This window comes from Sciurus carolinensis, chromosome 2 (genome assembly GCF_902686445.1).
Source record: "Sciurus carolinensis chromosome 2, mSciCar1.2, whole genome shotgun sequence".
Lineage (NCBI taxonomy): Eukaryota > Metazoa > Chordata > Mammalia > Rodentia > Sciuridae > Sciurus > Sciurus carolinensis.
This window is the reverse complement of record NC_062214.1, coordinates 82,376,122-82,401,759: the sequence shown is the minus strand read 5'-3', so window position 1 is coordinate 82,401,759 and position 25,638 is coordinate 82,376,122. Positions and strand designations below refer to the sequence as shown.

Here is a 25,638-nt window from a genome sequence, read left to right as displayed (position 1 = left end):
AGTGACACTGTACCCTGGGGGTGGGAAGTAGGCAGTCTGATGATTCCCTGTAACAGGTGAGGAGTCTAGGCCTTGGTGACTGATGACTGATGGATGCCCAACCAGCTTTCCCCTCTGGGCTCAGATTCCCATCTGTACAGTGGGCGTGAAGATGGTTCCTGGGCCAGGTGATCTCCAGGAGGCCTTCTGAGGATAGGTGGAGTCTGCTCCATTACTGAGAGAGGTCCTTGGGAGAGCCAGAGGGGTCTACTGCTTAGGTGGGGAGATGTCAGCAGAGTTGTTCTGCCAGACTGAACCTCTTTCAGGGCAGAATCTGTAAGAATCTGGAGGTAGGGAGGCATTGAGCAGAATGCATCTGGGGAAAATGCGCCCTTCCCTGTGTAGAATCTGGAAAGGCTTCTGGTAGGACTGGGACTTGCAGACCTGTTTAGGTGGGCACTGAGCAGGGCTCTACAGGTGCAGCTGCATGTGCTGAGGCCTGCTGGCATTTGACCTGGGATCTGCCCTCTGGTGTGGTTTCCTGTTCTCTCATCCCTTTTTGTCCCCTCTTGTTGTCATCCCCCTGGTGGCCATCCTTTCTTCTGGATGGACCTCCTTTGGATCTCAGCGTGGCTTTGACCTCTTTCAGGACTCTGTGCCACCAAAGGGGTGTATGCGCACTTGTGCATCCCTGTGCACGTACAGGTCAGCTTCTCAGCCTCTACACAGATCTCTGCTTCTAGATGGCATCACACTGGGCACGGTGGCACACACCTGTAATTCCAGTGGCTCGGGAGACTGAAGCAGGAAAAACTTAGCAAGGCACTAAGAAACTCAGCGAGACCCTGTCTCTAAATAAAATATATTATAGGGCGCTGGGGATGTGGCTCAGTAATTAAGCGCCCCTGGGTTTAATCACTGGTACTTAAAAAAAAAAAAAAGTGGCATCACAGCCTCTTCAAGTGACTGTTAGTCCTTGGAAGATGCAAACTTGCAAACTCGTTCTGGGGCAGTGTCCTGGCCATAATGGAGTGAGGGAAGCAGATCTGCTGCTGCACATGAGTCTCCCTGTGTGCTCAGGCCTGTCAAGGCCTATGGTTTTGCCCCCTTCAGGTTTGAGCCTTGACCTCTGTATGGAAAGGATGCTTTAGCAAGGACAGTGTGTTTGGGGAGGCCACTCATTCTGTCTTGTGCTTGTTCAGTTCCCATCTCTTCCTGTGCTTCCTCCAGGCATGGGGGAAGCAGGTGGAAGATACCAGGAAGACCCTGCGCTACTCTGCAAGGTGGCCCTGATGACAAGCGGAGGTCTTGACTCACACAGAAATCACTTGGAGAGGAAGACTGGATTGCTCTCTTGGGTGGGATCACAGGACTGGGGCACAGTGCCCAGTGGACAGCCTTGGACAAAAAAGGCCCACACTGACTCAGATTATCAGGAAAAAGGAAGGCAATAGAGAGGTACCTCCCTCTCCCCAGGCCTCCACCCATTTATGGAGCACCTAGTATTCACTAGGTCAGTTTAGATCTTTTACCCAGGTGAGTCCTATAATCACCATCTGAGGATAGGGTTTATTATTCCCATTTTACAAGTAGCAAAATGAGGATTGGCATATTTCCCTTAAGTCACCTGACTTTGAAGGTGGCAGTGTAGATTTGAACCTGGCTCTCCAACTCCAAAGTTGTCATCTTAAACAGAATGGCTCATTTCTTTTGATGTCACCAGCCCAGCATATGATTATGATCCTAGCAAGGAATGGTGGCTTGGACCCTTTGATGGTTGAGGAGAAGAAGACCCAGAGAAGCAGGGATTTGTCCTAGGGTTCAGAGTAAGTGGTGCCTGGTCTGAAATCCATGCAAATTTTCAATGTTGTGTTTTCCTTTTTTTCCTTGTTAATTGCAAAAGAATTACATGTTTGTTGCCAAAGTAGAAAACAAATGTAGACTCACCCTCATTCCCACATTCCAGGGTTGGGTTCACGATGAGGTTTCTGGATCCTTTTCCCATATACAAACATCTGTCCATCCATCCGCTCTCCATCTGAACACACTTGCAGTCATTCTTGGAGGAATGCATTGAGCTTCTGTAGGTGTCAAACCTTTGCTAGAATTAAGGACGTGATGGCCAAAGAAAGCAGACACAGTTTCTGCTCAGGGAGGTACCATTTAGACATGAGGACTACAGATGGGATGCAGTGGATAATAGGAATCTCCTTTGAGTGGCAGACCTCTTCAAGGTAAAGAGCTGTTAGCCACGTCATCCAGGAAGAAAGAAGCGTGTTAGCAGAAACCTTGTGAGGTCCGAAAGCGGGTCTTAGGATGTAGGAGCTGGAAGTGACTCCCTGTGGCAAGGGGCAGGTGGGGAGAAGTGAGTACCCGGAGGTAGACAGGACCAAGCCAGACCAGGCTCTGTGGGAGCAGAGAGCTTATCCCAAGTAAAATGAACAGCCCTGGGACTAACTGTCGAAGGTGGTGACTTGATGCAATTTATGATTTTACAGTAGTTACGCTGGCTGAGGTGTAGAGCATAGATCATATGGGTGGGAGCCCAGTGAAGAGGCTTTGTAGTCCATCCAGGAAGAAGTGATGATGACTTGGAATAACCAGGCAGAGAAGCAGAGGTGGAGAGAAACAGAGAGTGAAGATACATCAAAATATATTCAAGGACTCCTAGCTCAAATGGCCTTAAGAAAAATAAAATATTGGCGCAATTTGCTAAGTATTTATTTGTGCAACCTGCCTCAGGTATCAGAACTTAAATCACAATTTGGTGTTCTGTGTCCCTCTAGTTTTCATCTCTGCCTCTGCTTATTTGTTTGGATCAGTTCTTTAGATTGTTGGTAACTGAATGATTGCTAACAGCCCCAGACCATATCTTTCCCAGCAATCGGCAACAAAGAGCCTTTACTTCAGACTTCTTTGGCTCTTGCAGGAAAGCTCTGGGGAAGTCTTCGAGCTTGGCTCACAGCCCATTCCTGAACCAATCATCGAGAGGGGGTGGGGCAGGGGTTCTCCACTGAGTCAGATCTGGTCACATGTCCACACTTGCTGCTGGTTGCCAGCTTCCTTTACCCTCCCCCAGCACCATACAGATTGGGTTCCTTGCAGGAAGGTGGACCTCTACTATCTGAAGGAGCCGGTCTGGAAGGAAAGAGGGATATTCTAGGATGAAGAATGCAGAGGAAAATAAGTGTTAAGACTAGCTACGGAAGACAGGGAGGACTTGCCTGGCAGCTGTTTTGCTTCTTTGTCAAGGAAGGAAGGAAGGAGCAGATATTCAGAAGGAATTGGAATGCAGGCCAGGTGGGGAGGTGAGAGTCTATTTTAACTGGATTTGTAATCTAGCCCTTGGGATTACCTGTCCCAGTGCTGAGTGAACTTGGAGATAATATCTCTGAGAAGCAGTCAGGGATATTTCAGGACAGTTTTGTAGAAAGTGGGAGAGGGGGTGGAGGAGTGGTCACACCATTCCAGTTTCTGACCATGTACAGAATCAATCAGAATCATTCCAGAATCCTTAACTGACCCGAGTACTTCCTTGCCTCATCTTTGATGGCCTCTCCCAGAGTCCTGTCTTCCCAGAATATGATGTCATGTCCACTTGATCATGCCTCTGTGACTGTTCCCCTCCACCCTCTGCTAGGCAGCCGTAGGCCCCCTTACTAAGCCTCCCTGACGCCCAATGAGTCGCTTCACCCTCCATGTCCAGACTACCTTGTATAAACCTGAACCTGTATCAAAGAACATCATAGTTTTTTGTCTATTTGTTTCCCAAACTCTTCCTCCTATATTATGAAAATTTGAGTGAATGAATGAATGAATGCTGGACAAATAACCAGTTTTAGAGGGAGGAAGGCAGATTGCGGGAACAGGAGATTAGTGATCTGTCCTTAATTCCTGGCAAAGTTCTGGAACCAGTTATCAAATGAACCTTTGAAGAAGAGTCCATCAGGAGGAGTTGGCAGGGCTTTTACTATGGTTTTGCAAATGAGCCTCTTTCCCTGTTCTACTCCGTTTTATTGGTCTCCAGCCAGAAATAGTGAAACCACTCCTGACAGTCTTCCAGATGAGATGGATAGAAGGTACTGGGTGGCAGCACAAGAGGAAACATTCCTCATTCTAAACGATGAATTGTGGATGGACATTAATCCGGGGACAGATAGTGCTGTGGGCCTTTCCTATTCCTGTCCTTTCCCTGAGGACCTTAATGACCCATGACACAGCACAGAAGAGAGAGCAACCTTTCTGGATGATATTTATCCTTTTCTTTTATTCACCAAGAAATATTAAGCACCTTTTGTGTACCAGGAACTGTTGAAAACAGTACTTCAAAATGTCATGGCATGGGAGACTGGGGTTGTGACTCAGGGGTAGATCACTTGCCTGGCACATGTGAGACACTGGTTTCGATTCTCAACATCACATAAAAATAAATAAATAAAATGAGGTATTGTGTCCATCTACAACTAAAAAAAATTTTTTTTAAATAATTAAAAACAAAAAACTCATGGCATGGCTACACACATTGTGAATATGCTTATTGCCACCCAGTTGTTTCCTTAAACAAGGTTAAAATGGTAAACTTCATGTTACAGTTATTTTACTACATTAAATAAAGAGATCATGGTATGGGGGGGTGGACTTGGTTTACCTGGGTGAACTGTAATAATAACAAGTGGAACATTATACAAAGCTCCACCTGACCCCCAGCTCCATCAGAGGAGGACAGCAGAGATGTGAGATAGCACAATGAGTGCAGATGAGTTCCACTTTGTTTTTTGTTTTTGCGGTACTTGGGATTGAACCCAGGGCCTGGTGCGTGCTAGGCAAGCTCTCTGCTACTGAGCTACATCCCTAGTCCTGCAAATGACTTCCGATCATTGGCCACGGATTTGATAGCCTGTTATTTTGGTGACCCATGTGGCATGGCTGCCCAGTGGTAATCTTGTCAAGATCAAATGCTTTCAGGACTATAAGGAAACAGGGACACTTGTTCCTTGTGGTCCAAGGGATTGAATGTGTGGTTCAAGGGATTGAATGAGGTCAGATGGATTATATTATATTGGCTCAGAATAAGGTAGTGCTTTCCACTGATGAGAGGCTGCCCAAAAGCAAGTGGACTATGCTAGGAGATGGTTGGCACCCATCACTGAAGAGGACAAACAGGTGATAGGGAAGAGAGGACTCCTGTTCTGATACTTAACCATCAACTTCTGCAGTTTCTTCAGAATTTGTCTTGGGGCTTCTCATTCCATCATCCTCTCAGTGATTCAGCTTTTTCTTCTGCCAGCACCAGGGCATGGATGACTTTTCTCTGTCTCTGTGTTCCTGAGCTCTTATTCTGTGTTCAGGAATCTGTAAGATATTTTGGTGTGGATGACCATTAGCTCAAGCTCTGTAGGAATTATTCTTCCTCCTAAATCTGCTTCATCTCCAGGTCTCCCCATTCTATTCTAAGCGCATGGACCCATTTGTTTTTTTTTTTTTTTTTGTACCAGGGATTGAACCCAGGGGCGCTTAACCACTGAGCCACATCCCCAGCCCCTTTTATGTTTTATTTAGAGACAGTGCCTCGCTGAGTTGCTTAGGGCCTCACTAAGTTGCTGAGGCTGGCTTTGAAGTCTCGATCCTCCTGCCACTGGGATTACAGCGTGTGCCACTGTGCCTGTCTCATTTGTTCTTGACTTCAGACCATTCTTGACTCTTTTCTCCTTTCCAGACAATCCCCAGGTCACTTCCACTCTTGAAATAGCCCCTGAGCTGGGCGAAGTGACTGTGATGAGACAGTCTCCAGTTCATATTTTGTGATACTTATTTTAGATGTGGTTTCCTTTTGTGGCTGTGAGCATGGCAATTTTCATAGCGGGGAGAGAGGGGGAGAAGAGAAGGAGGGAAAGAAAGGGAGGGATGGCTCCCTAAATTAGTTAGTTCAGATGCTGTAAGAAAGACCCAAAATAACAGTGACTTATGCTAGAACAGATGCTTATTTCTCACCCATGTGACCGTCCAGGAATATCCAGGGCTGATACCACAGCCCTGCAGGATCCTTCTGTCTTGCTGCTCTGCGGCGCCCAGGGTGTTGCCTTTGGCAGTTTGGTCCTGGAAGCCCACATCTGTGTTCCAGCCAGTGGGAAGAGGGAGGAGAAAGAAGAGGATAAGTTCCTCCTCTTTAAGGGCATGACCAGAAGTTGTACATATCTGTTCCTCTCAAATCCCGTTATTCAGAAAATGGTCATATGGTCACACCCACCTGCAAGGGAGGCTGTGATCTGTAGTCTAGCTAAGTGACCTTGTGCTAAGTAACAATTCTATAAAAGGGGAAAATGACTAGAAGGGGACTGCTACTGGTTTCTGCCACAGTCACTGTGTACCTTTCAATGGGATGTGCATGGCTTCTAATTGCCTGAAGTTTAAGGATGTAGTACATAAAGCCTTAAAATATTGACGAAGTTCTATCAGCTTCTAACAAAAATTTTCTTTTAGAATGGGCGCATTGAGCTCAGACAGGGGAAGGCACCTCATTAAGCTTCAAGAAACAAGTCTGGGCACAGTGGCACACGCCTGTCATCCCAGCAGCTCAAGAGGCTGAGGCAGGAGGGTCACGACTTCAAAGCCAGCCTCAGCAACTTAGCGAGGTCCTAAGTAATTCAGCTAATGATCATCCACATCAAAACAAACAAAATATAAAAAATAGGGATGGAGATATGACTCAGTGGTTAAGCACTCCTGGGTTCAATCCCCCGTACCAAAAAAAAAAAAAAAATCCAAAAAAACAGATTGAAGAGCAAAATGTCAGAGCAGGAACTAGAGGCCAAACTTTGACTCACTTTCTGCTATTTCAAGGAAAGGTGGTTGAGAGAATGACAGAGGTAGGACAGTCCCTTGAGGTGGCGTTAGTTTTCCCCAGTCTTACCTGGGGAGCTCCTCATTGTTCTTCAGGATCCTTGGGGCTATTAGGACTCTGAGGTACTTCTCAGTGGCCCTCACTATATCTTAAAATGCATTCTGTACTGAACTGTACCAGTTTATGTGCATGTCCATCTTCCCTGTTGTAATCTGCTCCTTGAGATCATGTAGAACTTGGTTGTCTCTGTCCCTACAGCTCCCTACCAGGCACTCAGTATGTAGTTAAATGCATTTCTGAGTACATGAATGAATCTGTATGAAAGGTCTCCTTCACTTGCAGATAATAGAAACTTAAACAGACTTAAGGAAAAAAAAAGTTTGGCTCAAGTATTTGGCAGTCTAGGCGTTCAGCTTGCTTCAGGCATAGCTAGATCCAGGGGTTAACTGATATTTTCAGAGCTCTGTATCTCTCTGATCCTTCTCAGCATCTTGGGAAGTTTGCCCAAGGAGCCCCTGCAGGGATTAGAAGGAGTCGGGGCTTGGGAGATTATGAGTGATGCTGGTGGTCATGGTAGGGGGTAAGCAATTCCTATCTGGTATCCCAGGTTCAGGGCATTTTGACCCAGAACCCAGTCTCAGTCCCATTTGTTTTGGGTTCATGGGGGTGCATCTTGGGTCCTCTCTTGGGATGATCTCTGTGGTCCTACTTCTGCTGGTGTCTCTTGGTGCTATGGAATTCTCAGTTCTCTTTGGTTCTGGGCTGTCCAGCCACAAGGCTGGGCTTCCTGGGTCCATAGTCTAGGAAAGGAACTCAAGGAAGCAAACTGAGTGCCCATCCCTGAAGCCCCTCCTCCTTCCTCTGGAGGAAAGGACAACTTGGCTCTTGGGGAGTTCGGATAGGTCTGATCGAGAGAGGTGTTTCCTCCTCCCCTCAAATTCACAGAGGCAGCAGACATCCCCTGGTGACCCTAGGACGTTAATTAGCTTGACATGTATGGACTAGATTGTCATAAGAAGGGTCTTGAGTACCAGGCAGAGGAATGTGAGTTCACTTCTGTAGTGAATAGGGAACCATGGGGGATTCTTGAGCAGGGAAGAATGTGAATAGATTCCTGTTTTTTTTTTTTGTTTGTTTGTTTGTTTTAACATTTTGTTTTAGTTGTAGGTGGACACAATATCTTTATTTTATTTTTATGTGGTGCTGAGGATCGAACTCAGGGCCTCATGCGTGCTAGGTGAGCACGCCATCACTGAGCCACAACCCCAGCCCCATGCAGGTGAGAGAATGAGTTTGGTGGGGAAAAAAGTGTCAATGGCAGACACCAGTGAGAAGGAGGAGGGATGCAGCCCAGCAAGAATAGACAGGACTTGGTTCTTTCTGGGGGTGAAAGAGAGGAAGGAATCTGGGACCTTCTTAGTTCTTAGCGCTGGTGCTTCCTGTGGAGTGTGGGTGGGCACTACGTAGGCAGCTGCTGTGAGGTTGTCCTGTGGGCTGTGGTGGCCCTTCTAGGGCAGGAAGTGGTGCCTGCCAAGGGTGCATGTATGAATGGAGCACGGAGGGCTGCTGACTCAGCAGGCAGCAGGCTTTGAGGCCACCAGATTTTGGACCGGAAGTGTCTGGAAAGGAAGTGGCTGCTCAGGGCTTCCCCACTGTGGGTGGCTAGGGCTGGCCAGGATGCACCAGGCTTAGCTGAGGGACTCCCTCAGCCCAGCTGCTGGGGGTTGGGGAGTTTGGCTGGAATTGGTAGGGTTGAGCCTTAGTGCCTGTGAGTGGAGCGGATGCTTTGTCTTTAGGTGAGGTTTGCTGCACATTCAGGCAGAGAGGTAGCAGGGCTGGACTTGGCTGTTAACTGGCAGTTGACACAATATTAACAAATTCATTTATCTGGGCTCTAATTTTTTTTTTCTCCTGCAAAAATACAACCAAGTCTTGTAGCCTGTCTGCCTGGGTTGTTAGGAGATGTGAACTGTTCATATTCCTGCTGATCAGGGTTGGTTGGCATAGGTGGACAACTGGTTAAGTGACTTGAGCCATCAAAGAAGCAGCTGTGGGACACAGGGATGAGGCGTGAGTAGCCTGCCTGAATTGGAGGAGGAAGACCAGACTGGAAGCAGGGCTGTACCCAGAAGTCTAGGGTCCCTGGCCCAGGCCTGATTTGTGGCCATAGATCCACCTCTCACTCAGTCCTGACTCCAACCTTAGGGGTCAGCCCCACTCCAGGCCTTTTTCATTCCCGGTCAGTCTTGGTGGCTCAGTACACAGGTGTTTAACTAACAAATGTCTCTGCAGCCCCACACTGCTGTACCCAGCTACCTCCTAGACCTCTGCCCTAGGTGTTTCTGCAAAATTCCACTAACTTCACGTGCCCATAACTGAACCCTTCCACGTTCTCTGCCTCAGTGAATGCCCCTCCTGGTCACTGGGGCTCACAGCCAACCCTGGACAGCCCTCCTCACTCCTCACACCATCGAATGCTGTCACTTTTATCCGGACCTGGTTTGTCTTTTCGATCCACGTTCCCTTGATTATCCTGCAGTTCCTGTCAGGTTAAACTTCATGAAGCTTAGCCCCGAAGGCAGCTGGGAGCCACTGAAAGTTCTAGAAGCGTGGGAATGGCATGGTCAGGGCGAATCGGGCTGCAGTTTGAGCTCCTAACTGCCCCCAGCAGTTCTTGTCTTGAGCCAAGGTGATCTGTGCACAGCCTTGACCCAGAGCAGGCTGGCCTTGACTTCCTTGCTGCCTGGCTGCCTCCTCACATTGGAATGCTCACATCTCAGGGCTGAAAGGGTGGACGCCAGGTGCCCCCTGCCCACGTGTCCTGGTCCAGCCTTCCCAGTGACTTCTTCCTGCAGCACCTCACCAGGCTCCCATAGCTAGGAGTCCTGTGGGTGTGGGCAGTTGCAGCCTTCTTCCAAGCCGGTCCTGGGGAGCCGAGAAGAAGGGGCATGGGGAGGACCTTTGCAGACAAAGGCCTCATTTCCTCTTCTCCACAGGCAGGGGCAGGGCAGCCTTCCACCACGGAGAGCCCAGCTGTTGACTGCCTACAGGAAGATGCTGCACAGACCGGTCAACCCTGGCATGGGTGTACATGTGGGCACAGCCCTGGGAGTACTGTGCTTCTGCCTCTCAGGTGAGGAGAGGGTCAACCATCATGGTAGTGTGTGTGAGGGTACTCACTCCTACCTGGGTTCCCGCTAGCTGGTTTTAACAGGGCCACACTCATTACCACCTCTTGGGATCCAGGAGGCAACCTGCTTTACCTTTCTTAGCGTCCACTACCTTGTCTGTAGAATGGGAATGTAAGCACTGAGCACTAAAGTGGTGATAGTGCAGTTTCCTGAACACATTGTGTGCTCCGTCCTCAGGACCTTTGCACGTACTGTTTGCTCTGCCTGGAGCTTTCTCCCCTAGACACTGGCATGACTCCGTTCCTTATTTAATTCAAGTCTTTGCTCAAATGGCACCTTCTCTGCAAGGTTTTCCTGGCTGCCTTGTATAAAATAGCATGTCACCGTTTGTCCCTCCCCATCCCCAAGTGCACTGCATTCTTTCAAACATTCACTTCCATTTGACATACTGTACTTACTTATTGGCAGCTTCTACCCTGCAGAGCAGGGTCTATTCCCAGGGTCAGGATGAGTGCCTGACACATAGTAGGTGCTCAATAACCATATTGAAGAAATGGTGCAACTCTTTCCACACAATTCTTGGTACACAGTCATGTCTGACTCCATGGGGAAACAGAGTCTGGTGTCTGGCGCCATCTTGTGGTCATAAGGAGGTAGTTTACGTCTACCGTGGCCAGTCTGATTTCTCAACACACAGAAATTTGTATAGGCTCCTCGAGGTCTGCTCTACATGTCCCTGAGAAGGGACATGAAGGGGTACTCTGGTCCTGCTGGAAGGGAAGTGAACTTACTCAAATTCTCCCGGGTTTCAGTAAGAGATCCGGGGCTAGCTTCAGACCTTCTGAAATCTTCACACACTGTGAAGATTATGTGTGTAATTCACAGTAAAAATACTAACCATAAAATAAATGCTGTTTTCCTAAACCATCCATGGGTGCCGTATCCAGTTAGCTTCATTTCAAGACTGAGCTTCACATATCTTGAGTGTGCCTACCCAGAGCCAGATGCGATTGTCACCTACGGAAGGGCAGTGCTGGCCTCCCAGAGAAAGGCAGCAGACCTTGCCCGGTATTCCAGAGTACTGGAGGGGAGCTGCAGTGGAGGCAGAGGTGCCTGGGTGGGGAGACTGCAGGGGAACTCCAAGGGACAGTGGGCAGGAATGGGAGAGAGGATCCTGCCCTGTCTGAGAGATCTGGACATGCCCTGGGCCCTGCCTCTGGGGATGGAGTTGACCTATGCTCCTGTGTTCCCCTCACCCCAACCCATCAGCAAACTCTCATGATTCTCCCTCCTGAATCAACTTTGAATTGGACCAGTTCTCTCCATCTCCTTCCACTTTCCAAAGCCAAGTCACCTCCACTTCTTACAGGGACCACTGATGTCACTCCTAACTGCATTCCCTCTTGCTCTTCTACAATCTAGTCTCCCTCTACAGTGGAGCCAGAGTGAATTTTAAGCCTTGTATCTGATTAACACTCCACCCCCCACCATGACTTCTCAAAAGAAACAACGACCCTAAATTCCTTATCTGGTCTCTCAGAGTTCTCTGCATCTGGCTCAGACAGGCCCTCCCATCAGGGTACCTTCTGGATGGTGTCATTCTGGGTTCTGCCTCAGAGCCTTTCTACCTGGAACACTCTTACACTGGCCCTTTGGACTCTTTCAAGAGCTTGTGCTCTACCACCACCACATTTAAAGTCATGACTATTCTTTCTTTCTTGTGTAAAAGCTAATCATGTTTATTTAGGAAGAGAAGAAAAGAAAAAAGCCCTTGTGATCCTCTCATCCAGAGAAAATCGCTATTAACATTTTGGTGTATACCATGTTAGGTTCCACTTCCCAGTTTATAAAACTAGTATGTACTTAGGGAAAATGCAAATAGCCCGGCAAGTGGAAAGTAGCTGCCAATGGTGCATGCCTGTAATCCCAGTGACTTCAGAGGCTGAGGCAGGGGGATCCTGAGTTCAAGGCCAGCCTGGGCGACTTAGCAAAACTGTATCAAAATAAAATATGAAGCGGGCTGGGAATGCATCTCAGTGGTAGAGGACCCCGGGTTGAATCCATAGTACTATACACAAGCATGTAAAATAGTATCTGTTGGATTTTTTAAAAAGCTACTCTTTTTCCGTCCTGGGGGTGAAACCAGGGCCACTTTACCACTGAGTTACATTTTTATCTTATTTTGAGACAAGTTCTTTCTAAATTGCTGAGGCTGGCCTTGAACTTGTGATCCTCTTGCCTCAACCTCCCTCATTGCTGGGGTTACAGGTGCATGCCATACGCCTGGCTACTGCCTCCCTTTCTAATCCATCCTTGACTTCTTACCCTAATCATGGGCCTGCGAGCATTTGTATGCTAGTTTGTCCCTCTCTCCCATTAAATATAAGCTCTGCAGAATGTGACCTTGGTCTCGTTCTCTGTTGCTTTCCTCACTCATGCTTGGCACGCAGTAGGTGCTCACCATATTCTCCTTAACTGAATGAGGAACAAAGGCAATCAACTTGCTTTAGGTCTCAGAACTAAAAGCCGGGTGGACAGAGCCTAGGGATTGCTGGGGAGAGAGGGGGATCAGGGAGGCCCAGAGAGTCCCCACCCCTCCTCACCACCCACCCCTCAACCCTGCCCCCAGGAGCCATGGAGGTCCAGGTCCCTGAAGACCCGGTGGTGGCCCTGGTGGGCACTGATGCCACCCTGCACTGCTCCTTCTTGCCTGAGCCCGGCTTCAGCCTGGCACAGCTCAACCTCATCTGGCAGCTGACAGACACCAAACAGCTGGTGCACAGCTTTGCCGAGGGCCGGGACCAGGGCAGTGCCTATGCCAACCGCACCACGCTCTTCCCAGACCTGCTGGCACAGGGCAACGCATCCCTGAGGCTGCAGGGTGTGCGTGTGGCTGATGAGGGCAGCTTCACTTGCTTGGTGGGCATCCGGGACTTTGGCAGCGCTGCTGTCAGCCTGCAGGTGGCAGGTGAGCACCAGGAGTGGGGTGCCATCCTCCTGGACCACTCCTCACCCCTACTACAGCCTCCTACCCACTGCCCAACACTGACCCCAGGACCCTGCCCCATTGCTGACCCCTGTGCTCATGGCCACACACACCCTTGCCCTGCACTGCTTCCCCCACCCTTACTGTGTCCTTGACTTCCTGCCCTCTGCCACTCTCCAGCCCCCTACTCAAAACCCAGCATGACCCTGGATCCCAACAAGGACCTGTGGCCTGGGGACATGGTGACCATCACTTGCTCCAGCCACCGGGGCTACCCCGAGGCCGAGGTGTTCTGGCAGGATGGGCAGGGTGCGCCCTTGACTGGCAACGTGACCACATCGCAGATGGCCAACGAGCAGGGCTTGTTCGACGTGCGCAGCGTGCTGCGGGTGGTGCTGGGCGCTAATGGCACCTACAGCTGCCTGGTTCGCAACCCGGTGCTGCAGCAGGACGCCCATGGCTCTGTCACCATCACAGCCCACAGCAGTCCCACAGGTTTTTTTTGCTTAAATGTTCCTCTGAGGGAGGGGGCTTCTACTTCTCTCTGCAGGGGCTAGAGGATCTAAATCTGTCTCCCTACTGCAATGTCCCAGAACAATGAGGTGTCTGTCAATGATGAGGAGAAAGTTGGGGGACCCCCAGGTGGTGGCAGGTGTCAGTGACCATAGGCTTTCCTTTATTTGACTCCAAGACTGTGCAAACTTTAGGATAGAATGGAGATGCATCCGGGTTCGCAGAGAGCCTTAGTATAGGAAGGGGAGCAGTCCTGCTCAAGAGGGAAAACTGTGCTTGCTGGAACCCCTGAGAATCACTCAGCCCCAGGCCTGGACCCCGGGCTGGATCTTGTCAGGCCAAGGCCTACCTGTTGATTCTTCTCAGACGAGGGGTACTTCATGACTGAAAATCCTTTTTTGGGGGGTCTAAAGAAAAAATGGGAAGATGGAACAGGAACTGGGGGTTGATGGTAGAGGTCATGGGTAGTTATAGGCTCCCTGCCCCTCCTCACTGTCCATCATGTCCTCAGGAGCTGTGGAGGTCCAGGTCCCTGAAGACCCGGTGGTGGCCCTGGTGGGCACCGATGCCACCCTGCACTGCTCCTTCTCGCCTGAACCCGGCTTCAGCCTGGCACAGCTCAACCTCATCTGGCAGCTGACAGACACCAAACAGCTGGTGCACAGCTTTGCCGAGGGCCGGGACCAGGGCAGTGCCTATGCCAACCGCACCACGCTCTTCCCAGACCTGCTGGCACAGGGCAACGCATCCCTGAGGCTGCAGGGTGTGCGTGTGGCTGATGAGGGCAGCTTCACCTGCTTCGTGAGCATCCGGGACTTTGGCAGCGCTGCTGTCAGCCTGCAGGTGGCAGGTGAGCACCAGGAGTGGGGTGCCATCCTCCTGGACCACTCCTCACCCCTGCTACAGCCTCCTACCCACTGCCCAACACTGACCCCAGGACCCTGCCCCATTGCTGACCCCTGTGCTCATGGCCACACACACTCTTGCCCTGCACTGCTTCCCCCACCCTTACTGTGTCCTTGACTTCCTGCCCTCTGCCACTCTCCAGCCCCCTACTCAAAACCCAGCATGACCCTGGATCCCAACAAGGACCTGCGACCTGGGGACATGGTGACCATTACTTGCTCCAGCCACCGGGGCTACCCCGAGGCCGAGGTGTTCTGGCAGGATGGGCAGGGTGCGCCCTTGACTGGCAACGTGACCACATCGCAGATGGCCAACGAGCAGGGCTTGTTCGACGTGCGCAGCGTGCTGCGGGTGGTGCTGGGCGCTAATGGCACCTACAGCTGCCTGGTTCGCAACCCGGTGCTGCAGCAGGACGCCCATGGCTCTGTCACCATCACAGGTGAGGGGGCAGGTGATCAGTTGGGAAAGGATGGAGGGAGCAACTCCCTCTTTTCTAGACTCTAAACTAGTATCTCAGTAGATTTGGGTGGTCAGAATTTAAAAAAAAAAAAAAATCATAGATTTTTGGGTATCTCAAAATTTCCCCAACAAGAAGTCCTTAAGGTACTTGCTTTAACGAGTTGATAAGAATTGCTTATAATATTTGCTCTCTTAAGCATACTTGAGGTGGTGCTTATGCTTCTTATATAGAGGACAAAGTACCTGCCTGGAATCTGGAGGAGTGGGTAGGAATTCTGGGGCAGTCACAAAGCATGCCCAGGGACATGGTGAGTCTGCTTTCCTACAGGAACTTCTCTGGGTGGTGTAGAGGCATTGCTAAGTCCAAAAGCACTGTCTGTTTCTGAATCCCTGAGAGACAGTGGGGCCTCTTCAGGTGGTCAGCCCCTCTCACCTGGGTCAAGATCAGCCCTACTCCTGCAGGCAGGGATTGGATTTGGGTGGGGTTGTCTCTGCAGCCCCCATGTGGTCAAGATGCCCCCTAGATCCAAGCTGCCTGTTAATCTCTGGTTTCCAGGTGCACACTCCTTGCATCTGGAGGTACAAAGAGGGCTCAGATTCACCTTCAGATCAAGGGAGACAGTCACCATCTGTGATTGGTCCTGAGAAGTCTCTGTCTAGTCCTTTCATAGCCAGTTTACTTAAGTCTGACTTCTCAGATACTCCATCTGGGCCATCTGAACTTTCTCAGGGACCTCCTGTATCCCTGAGGTCAGAACAGCAGGTCCTGTGTATCTGCTTCTTCTTTCTCTTTTTTTTCTCTGACTCCTGCCTGATCCTCCAGCCCACCCAGCTTCATATCTCCACCGGTCCCCAGCGTATGCATAAACCTCAGGGCTTACTTATTCCTCTTGCTTCTTCCCCTGGAATGTGCTGGACCTTCCGTGACCTTCACTCACCCACTTACTTTCTTTCTTTCTCTCTCTCTCTCTTTCTCTCTCTCTTTCTCTCTCTCTCTCTTTCTTTCTTTCTTTCTTTCTTTTCTTTCTCTTTCTTTCTTTCTCTCTCTTTCTTTCTTTCTATTTTTCTTTCTTTCTTTCCTTTCTTTCCTTCCTTTCTCTCTCTCTCTCTTTCTTTCTTTCTTTCTTTCTTTCTTTCTTTCTTTCTTTCTTTCTTTTTCTTTTCTTTTCTTTCTTTTTTTTTAGCATAAAGGATTGAACCCAGAGGTGCTTAACCACTCAGCCACATCCCCAGCCCTTTTTTATATTTTTATTTAGAGATGGTCTTGCTGAGTGGCTCAGGTCCTCACTAAATTGCTGAGGCTGGCTTTGAACTCACGATCTTCCTGCCTCATCCTCTCTAGCTGCTGGGATTACAGGTGTGGACCCCCACGCCCAGCCCATGTCCTTCACTTCTGAGGAACCCAGAGCCAATGCCTACCCTGCTTGTCTTCTAGGGGTCAGGCTCCTTCTTCTGTCTCCCTTAGGCATTTCTTTCCCACAAGCCCATGTTCCCACTGCCCAGTCCCTCCCCAAGCCTGAGCCCACCCTCTCCCTGGAGACCCCAGCATGTGCCCTGTGAGAGAGTCACTCTGTGCTCCAGGATGTTCAGAGATATCTTGACCTTTCAGAGAACAGCATATGATCTGGAAGTGGAAAACAGTGTGTTCACAGTAAAAAACAAAAAATGTAAGATCGAGTGAGATGGACAGAGAACGTGAAGTTTCATCAGGGAGGGGAGAGGAATTTGAGATCATCTGCACCCCGGGGTGCTGCTGTGTGGAAAAGGCTTTTGAGTTGTAAGTGTGATTGCAGGAAGAGCATTTACCCCACCCAAGAGAAAATTCTGTATTTTACACTTCGGTAGGTAAGACTTAAGGGGGTTCATTTAGGCTAGTGTTGCCAAGTATATTTCACAAATGAGGAAAGTAAGGTCCAGAGAGAAGAGGGTACCTTTCCAAAACCACAGACTAGCCCTGTGGTTCTAAATCTTTTGGAGGTCAGGCATCTCTTTGAATTTTGGATAAATGATAATTGTGATAGTTTGCATATAATTCAGAGGGTTCATGGCCCCTCTAAACTTGTCGGCAGGGGGATCTGTGAACGTTGGCTCCTGCACTCTGCAGCGAGCTGACGAACCAGGATCAGAATCCAGCTTTGGCCTCCCAGCCTAATTATCCCTCCTCCCTGCCAGCCAACCTCCTGGTTTTGTTAGAGCAGGTCTGGCCTACTTTGGAGCCCTTGGCCTGCATTTTGTTCGGGCAGCTTTGTGCTTTGTAAAACATTCTGGGATTCAGACTTTCAGTCCTCCAGCTGGTCTCTCCCACACCTGATGCGGGTGAGCGATGTTGAGTGTGCCCTGCCAAGCCTCTCTGTGGAGAGGGCTTTCTGGAGCAGGAACTGGACACAGAGCCCGAAGAGGAGTCTGAGCCCCAGCTGGCTCTGTCCTTTACTAGGTGAATGAGGGCGAGTCTGATCTGTGTTCCAGGGACCATCATTAGCTTAGAGGTGAATGTAGAAAGAGACACTCCCTTTGAGTATTTCTGCAGCTCTGTCCCCTCCTCTGGACTTCCAGGTGTATTTTCCTTTCTGGGGGCAATCCTGGGGATTGAACCCAGGGGCACTCTACCATTGAGCTTCATCCCCAGCCTCTTTTAATTTTTTATTTTGAGACAGGGTCTGGCTAATTTGCTGAGGCTGACCTCAAACTTGAGGTCCTCCTACCTAAGCCTCCTGAGTCACTGGGATTACAGGGGTGTGCCACTGCACCCAGCCAGGGGTTTCTTGTGTGTGCTCCTTGAACTGACCTTCCTGGCTAACCATGTCAGCTCCTGCCGACCTAGGTGTGGGGTTCCTTTGCTTCCAATGTCCAGAGCAGCAGTTTTGCCAACCATGCCTTTTGAAGGTAACACCTGCTGCAAATAGATGCAGTGGGAACTTCGGTGATCTTCTTTACTGCCCATGGCACATCTGTACTGGTGCCTCTGCAGCTGAAGGGTTAAGGACCCTGCTGGCTAAGCTGCTGGTGCCTTCTGCAGAAGCTGCTGGCCGTGTTGCTCACACCCTGGCCACATATCTGCAGAGAGCAAAGGAAAGGAGCTCTGTCTTTGCTAGATTTTTTTCTCTTAGGCTCTGCCCAGGACCCAACAAGGGACCTGGCTGGAGGGTGGCGAGGATGAGAGGCTCATGTAGGGTTGTGCTCAGAACAGCTTCTGATCCTGACCTGGGCTCGGGTTATGCAACTCCTTCTTTTGACATGAGATATCTAACAGGAGGTGCCTCGGTGTTTCACATGACTGTTCCCCTGGCAGGGCTCTCCTGGACCTGTATGAATCCTTGAGGAAACTCAACCCTCACTCCAGGCCCCTGATCTGGCACAGAACTAAGAATATGTTTTCTGAAAAGGACCACATAGTAAATGCTTTATGGGTCACATACCCTCTCTGCCTCTGCTGCTTTTTCCTTCTATTCTTCCTCCTCCTTCCTTTTTTTTTTTTTTTGGTAACACTTAACAAATGTAAGAACTAATACTAGCAGCTCAGGGGTCATAGTAAAACAGGCCACAAGCCAGATTTAGCTGACAGGCTATAGTACTGACTCCTGATTCATAGGATAGGATTTTGCCAGTTGGGGCTGGAACAGTCAGGAGGGCCTCCCAGGGACATGACTCAAGCTAGGTGGAGAGTTAGGGAGCGCTATTTGGAACAGGAAACTGGCAATGGTACAGAGACTAGAAGGAGCCAGGTGTCTCTGCAGAAGGTGGTCAGGATGCCAGTTTGGCTGGTGTAGAGGTTCCTGTAGTGAAACTAGAAGGAAAGGCTGGGAGAGGGTAAGCAGTAGCCAGATCATAGAGATCCCTGAATCATCCAGAGAAAATTGAAGTATTATTCTAAAATCAGTAGGGACCCATAGGAGGTTCTTGAGCATCATTCAACTGCCTTCCAGGTGGAAGCCTGTCTTTGTCAGCTGTAGCTGTGTCAGGGTTTGGCGGGTGATTAGAGAAGAGGCAGCAGGAACTGAAGTGAGCTTCATTCATGGTGTTGGGGCTGGGAGGGCGGGAGCTGCTGTTTGCACCTTGGAGCCAGAGGATCCTGTCCTCAGGGGGATGGGGCCAGGTATAACGGTTTCCTTCTACCCTCTTCCCCTCTCAGGACAGCCCATGACATTTCCCCCTGAGGCTCTGTGGGTGACCGTGGGGCTCTCTGTCTGTCTCATTGCACTGCTGGTGGCCCTGGCCTTTGTGTGCTGGAGAAAGATCAAACAGAGCTGTGAGGAGGAGAACGCAGGTGAGGAGGGGGTGCATGTGGGAACACACATGCAGTGTCTTAGGGTAAGTTCCCGTCTTGATCCATTTTGTACTGCTATGACAGAATATCAGGGACCAGGTAAGATAAAGAATAGAAAGATATCGGCTCATGGTTCTGGAGACTGGGAAGTCTGAAAACAAGGTGCTAGCCTTGTTGTGTTGTCACTTGACAGAAGGTAAGAGGGGACAGCACCAATCCCACTCATGAGGGTGGGGCCCTCAGGGCCTAATCAACTTTTTGAAATGTCCCACATCTTAATACTGTTACATGTAATCAAATTTCGACATGAGTTTTGGAGGGACCAGACATTCAAACCGTAGCAGTTGCTGGGTCTGTGATGTCACTTGGAGTGTCTAGTGACAGAATGGCTAGAACATAAATGGGACTCAATTGAGACCTTGAGCCTTAGTATGTCATGTGTGTACGAGTGTGGGCCTGCCTGTCAGTGTGCAGATATGGCAGATGAACCTAGATATGGGTGTGACTGGAAGGTGGGTGTGTAAGGCTGCGGTGCTACAAGGGGATGAGTGTGTCTGTGTAAACAAGTGTGACTGAGTGTGTAAGTTGCATGTGTGTGCGTGTTTGTGAGCAAGAGCAGGTTTAGAGTGTGGAAATGAGGCTGCACATTATGATCCTTGTAACGGGTTTATACATCACCGGGTAAGTGCATCTGCCTTGGTGTGCAGAGCCTTAAGCTGCTGCTCTTGTGGGCTGAGTTGACTTTGGGGAATGGTAGCTGGGTGAGTGGACATTGGTGGGTGGTACAGGGGCAAACAGATCAACAGAGGCATGAGCCAAGGTGTCAGAAAGGAGAGTAAGGTGGGCACAGTGGCACGTACCTGTAATTTCAGTGACTGGGGAGGCTGAGGCAAGAGGATCAAGAGTTTAAAGCCAGCCTCAGCAACTTAGCGAGGCACTAAGCAACTCAGTGAGGCCCTGTCGCCAAATAAAATACAAAATAGGGCTGGGGATGTGGCTCAGTGGTTAAGTGCCCCTGAGTTCAATCTCTGGTACCAAAAAAAAAAGAAAGGAGAGTGGGGAAGAAACGGGTCAGGTGCAGGTAGGTGGGTGCCTGTGCCACCGATGACGGACGGGGTGGGCTGGTGGAAGCAGGGCGGGTAGACAGGTCAGGGCACACGTTGGAGGGCAGTGGTTGACTGGGTTGTGAGTGAGTGCTAAGTGGATGGGGTGGGTGGACTGAGGAGAAGTTAGTGAATGGGCCTTGGATGGGTGAGTAGTGGGCCAGGCTGGGCGCCTGTTCAGCCTGTCCCAGGCTCAGCTCTGCTCTGGTCTCAAGCCCCAACCCCGTGCCTGGCATTTGGATTGTAGGTGATGTCCCAGGTGGGAAAGTGTAGGGATGAAAGTGGGGCTGGGAAAGCATTTTGTTCACTCTGAGTTCTTGTCTTCCAGGAGCTGAGGACCAGGATGGGGATGGGGAAGGATCCAAGACAGGTGAGTCTGAACTTGGAGTTGACCCCTTGTTTGTGGGGACACAAGGAAAGAAGAGAAAACTTTGAGAGCTGAAGGGGTCAGGTTTGCTTTGAGGTTTGAGTGAAGTGCATCCCCTGAACTGAGGCCTCCCATCCTGGAGTCTGTGCCTTGCTTAGAGGTGGATCTCCTGATCCCCTCCTATGAGCTACTTCATTTCTCCTGCCTTCCTTGGCCCAGGCACCAGGGCTGATGCCACATTATTGACCCTGAACTCTGCAGTTTGGGGGCTTCCAAGGGGCAGGAGCAGGGCCTCAGTAGATAGGGCCGACTGAACTGTCTCCTACAAACAGTAGCCTTCAGCAAGTCCGTTTCCTTATGTGTAAAATGGGCATAACAACAGGTTCTTAAGTTTTCTAGGTTGACTTAAATGAGATAATACATATGGAAGAAGACCTAGTACCATACCTGGTGCCTGGTAAGAGCTTAATGCATTGGAATCTTGTTGCCTTTAGGCACACAGCTTAGGGCGGTCCTCTTCTTGTTAGAGTCTGTGTCACTTTGGGTGGGGCGCTTTACTCCTCCAGGCTTTAGTTCCCATCTATAAAATCATCATCCTGGTCCTTCCCTGATGGCACCAGTGCTCTTTTGAAGTTTTCTTTAGCGACTTCATAGGAAAGTGCTTTGCCAAGGATCTGGTGCTGGAAAACCTGGAGACCTGCTTGGGGTGGGTGCTGAGACCCTGGTACCCTGCAACCACTGGAGGCCTCGCTTCCAGGGGCACCTAGGCTGGGGGAGGCAGGTTCTCACCGAGTCATTTGGGATGGTTCCAGTTGACACCACTTCCCTCTCCACCCCCGCAAATAGAAAGGCAGGAGATTGACACCTGGGGACTGCTGTAAATTATGCCAATTAATTCTCCACGTGTTGGTGCTCGTGTGGCAGGCGTGGAGACAGCCCTGGGATCAGGCCTCATTTTTCATGCTCAGAGGCACATGTCATTGGCAGAAGGGAGGGAGTGGGGAGAACAGGGTGGGGCAGAGAGTTGGTCAGCCTCAGTTTCACATGATCCCAGGCTCCCCTGGGGACATCTGCAAATATGCCAGCTTCCTTTTGCTCCTCATTCCATTGTTTGTAGAGAGAGCTCAGTGCAATTCCACTTCTCTGACTCGCTGCAGACCCAAGTATTTGTCCCCAGTCTGTAGATGCAGAAAACTGACACCCAGAGAGGAGTGACAAGCCACAGAGTGGAGCTGGGACTTGTGGACTGAGGCTTGGGATGGCTCCCTAGGACTCCTCCCCTGGTGCAGCGATGATGTCCCCATCCTGCCCATCTCTTCCTCTTGCCCCTTCCTCTAGTCCTTCCCTTTCTTACTTCTCCCGCCTCTTGTCACCCCTGCCACCGTACCCATTTTACATGGTTTCTCCCTCACCGCAGCCTCCTTCCCTTTTTTTGCAGCCCTACGACCTCTGAAACACTCTGAGAGCAAAGAAGGTAAAGATATACGGTGCTGAGACTGCCTGTCTGTGCATTCTTGCATTGCATTTAGGAGGCTGAGGAGGGTGGGTGGTCATCACCCTTCAGTGGTGACCTGAGGCTTCCCCAAAAGTGCAAGCTCAACCTTCCCCTGCTGAGATGGCAGAGGGCTGAACGACCCAAGTCCTAGCTGCTCCAATGGACCCAAATGTGACAGAGGCTTACCCAGGCCAGGTATTTCTTTCTCTCTCTTGTAATAGTCTGAGCATAGCTAGTCATAAAGCAGCTGATGACCTGGGCCAGGTTCCATTTTCCAGGATTCTGCCGTCTTCAACTTGAAGCTCCATCCCTAGGTCCAACAGGCCATTCCAGCTCCACACCCTCTCCAAAGGCAAGAGAGGAAGAGGAGGGAAGGAAACGTGTCTTTCTAGGGCTTGACTAGAAATAGCTCACTTTGCTTCTGCTTGCATCCCACTGGGCAGAACCTGGTCACATGATCCCTAACTCAGGTGAGACTGGAAATAAAGTTTCTGGCTGGGCATTCACATTCCTGGTCAATATCAACTGTCATTATTATTCATATTATTGTAACATCAATGGTTATATTAGGGAATGTAGGGAATAAATTGTCTCCTTTATTGTTTGGAACCAAATGAGCATAGAAGGATCGAGCAGAGGGGGATCACAAGAATGTTCGTTTGGTGCCTGAAGAGAGCTGCTGGAGAATGTGGCCCTGGGGGTGAAGCAGTGGGCTTCCTAATCCTTCCCCGTAGAGAGGCAACCTGCCCACCCTTCCCCAGTCTCTGGCCATGCTGGATAACTGGAGAGCAGTGCCCAGATGGGAAAGCTACTTTCCCTGGGGGCACATAGAGCCCAAAGTTTGGGAGAGGCAGGGGCAGGGTAACACATGTCTAGGGTCTTCTTCTAAATACTCTGCTCAGGCCAAGATGTGGAGAGAGGCCTTGGGGGAGTTGTTCCTCCACAGGGAGGTCAAAAGCCAGAGTGGAGGAGGCTCCCCTCAGCTGTCTTCTTGGGGGAATCCATATGGGGTGGGGAAATTGGGAAAAGCCTTCCTGCTGGAGGAGGGAATCGGGCCAGGCCTTGGAGGGCAGGGCAGAGGGGAAAGCATGGCTCTAGGCCCAGGGCCTCATGAGACGGAGCCGTGCAGGGCGATGGGCTGGTGGGGATTGAGAGGTCGTCTCCCTTGGGGACCTTCCTTGTCACACCTAGTACACAACTCCTGTGGCCTCTAGCACAGAAGGCTGTCCATCGGCCTTCTGTGGCCAGTCACTCACACATACTCTCCACTTGATATAATGTGACCTGGTGCTTGGGCTTCTGGCATAATCCCAAGACTACAACTTCTTACATTTAATGCTTCCCACCCCCACCCCTTTTTTTTTCTTCCCTCATAATGCAGATGATGGACAAGAAATAGCCTGACCAGGAGCTGCTGCCCCTGCCTGGGAGCTCCCACCCTCTGACTGCATTGGGGCCTCAGCGTGAGCCTTCCCCCAACAGATGAGTCCTGTTCTGGCAGGTCTGCCTGTTCTCCAAAGGATGCGGTACAGAGATGACCCTGCAGCCTTATTTCTCCAATGGACACAATTCCCAAGTCATCCTGCTGCCTTATAACTCCAGCAACACAACACCAAATCATCCCGCTGCCTTTTCTTATGGACACAACACACAGACCACCCCACTTCCTATCCTTCCAAAGCCACATGGGCCATCTGGTGGCCTCTTTTCTCCAAAGGACACAATATTCAGACTAACCTTATGCCTTATTTCTCCAGACACACACTACACAGTCACCCCTTGTCTTGTTTTCCCATGGCCCTGATACACTAGTTACCATTTCTCAAGCCTTTTTCCCATCCTGTGTATAATCACCTCTCCTTGAGTCTTGAAACTATCTCTCCTGCCTCCTTTTGCTCTGGCCCTGGCCTTGGCCTTGGCCTTTTCCCTTCCCCACTGAGACTGGTCATGCTCCCAGCCACACACAACAGGTGTGCAGAGACCTGCAGCAGCACGTGCTGGACCACGTGCACACCCCCCACCCTCCTGGTCTTCCCTGCACTGCCCTGGGCTGTGCCCCGGGAGGCCCTCTCCTCTGCCAGCCTCCCCATAGGAAGCTGGCATTGGTCACACTGGTTCTCTGGGGGGTCTGTAGAAGGCTCTCTGGGGGTCAGCTTTTATTCCTCTGCTTTTCCCGCCTTTGGAGGTTTTGTTCCTTTTCCTTACCTTGTAAATTAATGTTTGTTGAGCAACCACAGGCGTCAGCATTGTGTTGGATGCTGGGGGTCCTGGGTGGGAGGCTGAGTCTCTCCCTCAGGCTGTCCTCCTCCAGCTGGGAAACAGACGACTCACTGTGCTGTGGCCTGCCGCTCCTGCCCTGCTCCCTACTGCACCCTCTGTGCCCACAGCTTCTGAGATACCTCACTCCCATCCCGTCCCTGCCCCTCACCCAGAGCCTGGCGTGGGGCAGAACCCTGGAGAGAGGGATGCAGCCCTTGCCACACTGGAGAAGCTGGTGGTTTTGGAGGGTCTTCCCAGGTGCGCTGCAGGCTGGAGGCTGAAGCCTCTGGACCTTGGGTAGCAGCCTCACAGGCAAAGTGGGGGATCCCTTCTCACTGACTGGAGCCCAGGGAAAGAAGGGACTGCTTCCTCATCACGGTGCTATTCTGAAGCCAGAGCGTGCACCTCCTGGCTTGTCTCTGGCCAGCCCCCGGCCTCCAGTAGAGTAGAACTGCTCATGTTCTTATCCTCCTGATACCATCTCTCCCAACCTTGGGAGTGGAAGACACGAGGATTTCTAATTTAAATGTGGACTCTGTAAACTGGGGGTGTACTTTGGGAAAAATAAATGCCTTTGTCAAAAGCCTTTCCTCTGTGAAATGTCTGGATGTAGTGGGAAGGGGCTCAGTTCTCAGCAGGAAGGAACCCTCCTGGACATTTTGGGCTAGGGGTTCCTGGGTCTCCATGGCCCTGTGACTCTCAGTTTTCTGGCCTCAGTTTCTTTCTTGAAAAAGTGAAGTTGACTGACCAGGAGGCCAGGCTGTTTGTGGCGGGCTCATCCCACTCATGGGAGTGTCACCAATTTCTTTGCCTCACAAAACTAACCCTGGGCTTGTTTAGGGCCTCTGCTAATGTCCCCATTTTTCAGAGAGGGGAACTGGGACCCAGGAAGATGCTGACACCAGGAAAAGGAGTTCTGTGTGATATCGACTGACCCAGTGGGACGTGTGCCAGGCTGGGGCTCAGAGGCCTAGGCCTAGGCCCTTTTTTTTTTTTAATACTGAGGATTGAACCCAAGGGTGCGTAACCACTGAGGCACATCCCCAGCCCTTTTTTTATTTTTTATTTGAGACAGGATCTCACTAAGTTGCTGAGGCTGTCTTTGAACTCGTGATCCTGCCTCAGCGTCCTGAGCTGCTGGGTTATAGGCATGCACCTTGGTACCAGTCCCAGGCCCTACTTCTGCCCTGTGATGCCCAGATGAACACTTGACCTTTTCTTGGCCTTAGTTTACTTGGATGAAAAATGGGTTGAAATTTTAACCACTGTCCATGGAGGAAATCTGAGAGGAGGGATAAATGTGGCAGGTTTCCAGAACCAGGTTCAGAGAGCTCA

General features: G+C 50.4%; 1 protein-coding gene across 4 annotated transcripts in view; it reads left to right on the top strand.

Moving 5' to 3' along the window:
• Cd276 (CD276 molecule) overlaps positions 1-24,883 on the top strand; it is a 28,993-nt gene extending 4,110 nt beyond the window's left edge. The window contains exons 2-11 of one of the 4 annotated variants that reach the window (XM_047542072.1): positions 9,817-9,953; positions 12,581-12,919; positions 13,118-13,432; positions 13,962-14,300; positions 14,499-14,795; positions 18,945-19,079; positions 20,511-20,552; positions 21,988-22,023; positions 22,488-22,514; positions 23,426-24,883. In XM_047542072.1, the coding sequence (XP_047398028.1) occupies positions 9,875-9,953; positions 12,581-12,919; positions 13,118-13,432; positions 13,962-14,300; positions 14,499-14,795; positions 18,945-19,079; positions 20,511-20,552; positions 21,988-22,023; positions 22,488-22,514; positions 23,426-23,448 (1,632 nt within the window). In that variant the 5' untranslated portion in view covers positions 9,817-9,874 and the 3' untranslated portion in view covers positions 23,449-24,883. The other 3 variants (XM_047542073.1, XM_047542071.1, XM_047542074.1) reach the window with 3 other exon arrangements.
• The last annotated feature ends 755 nt before the right edge of the window (positions 24,884-25,638 follow it).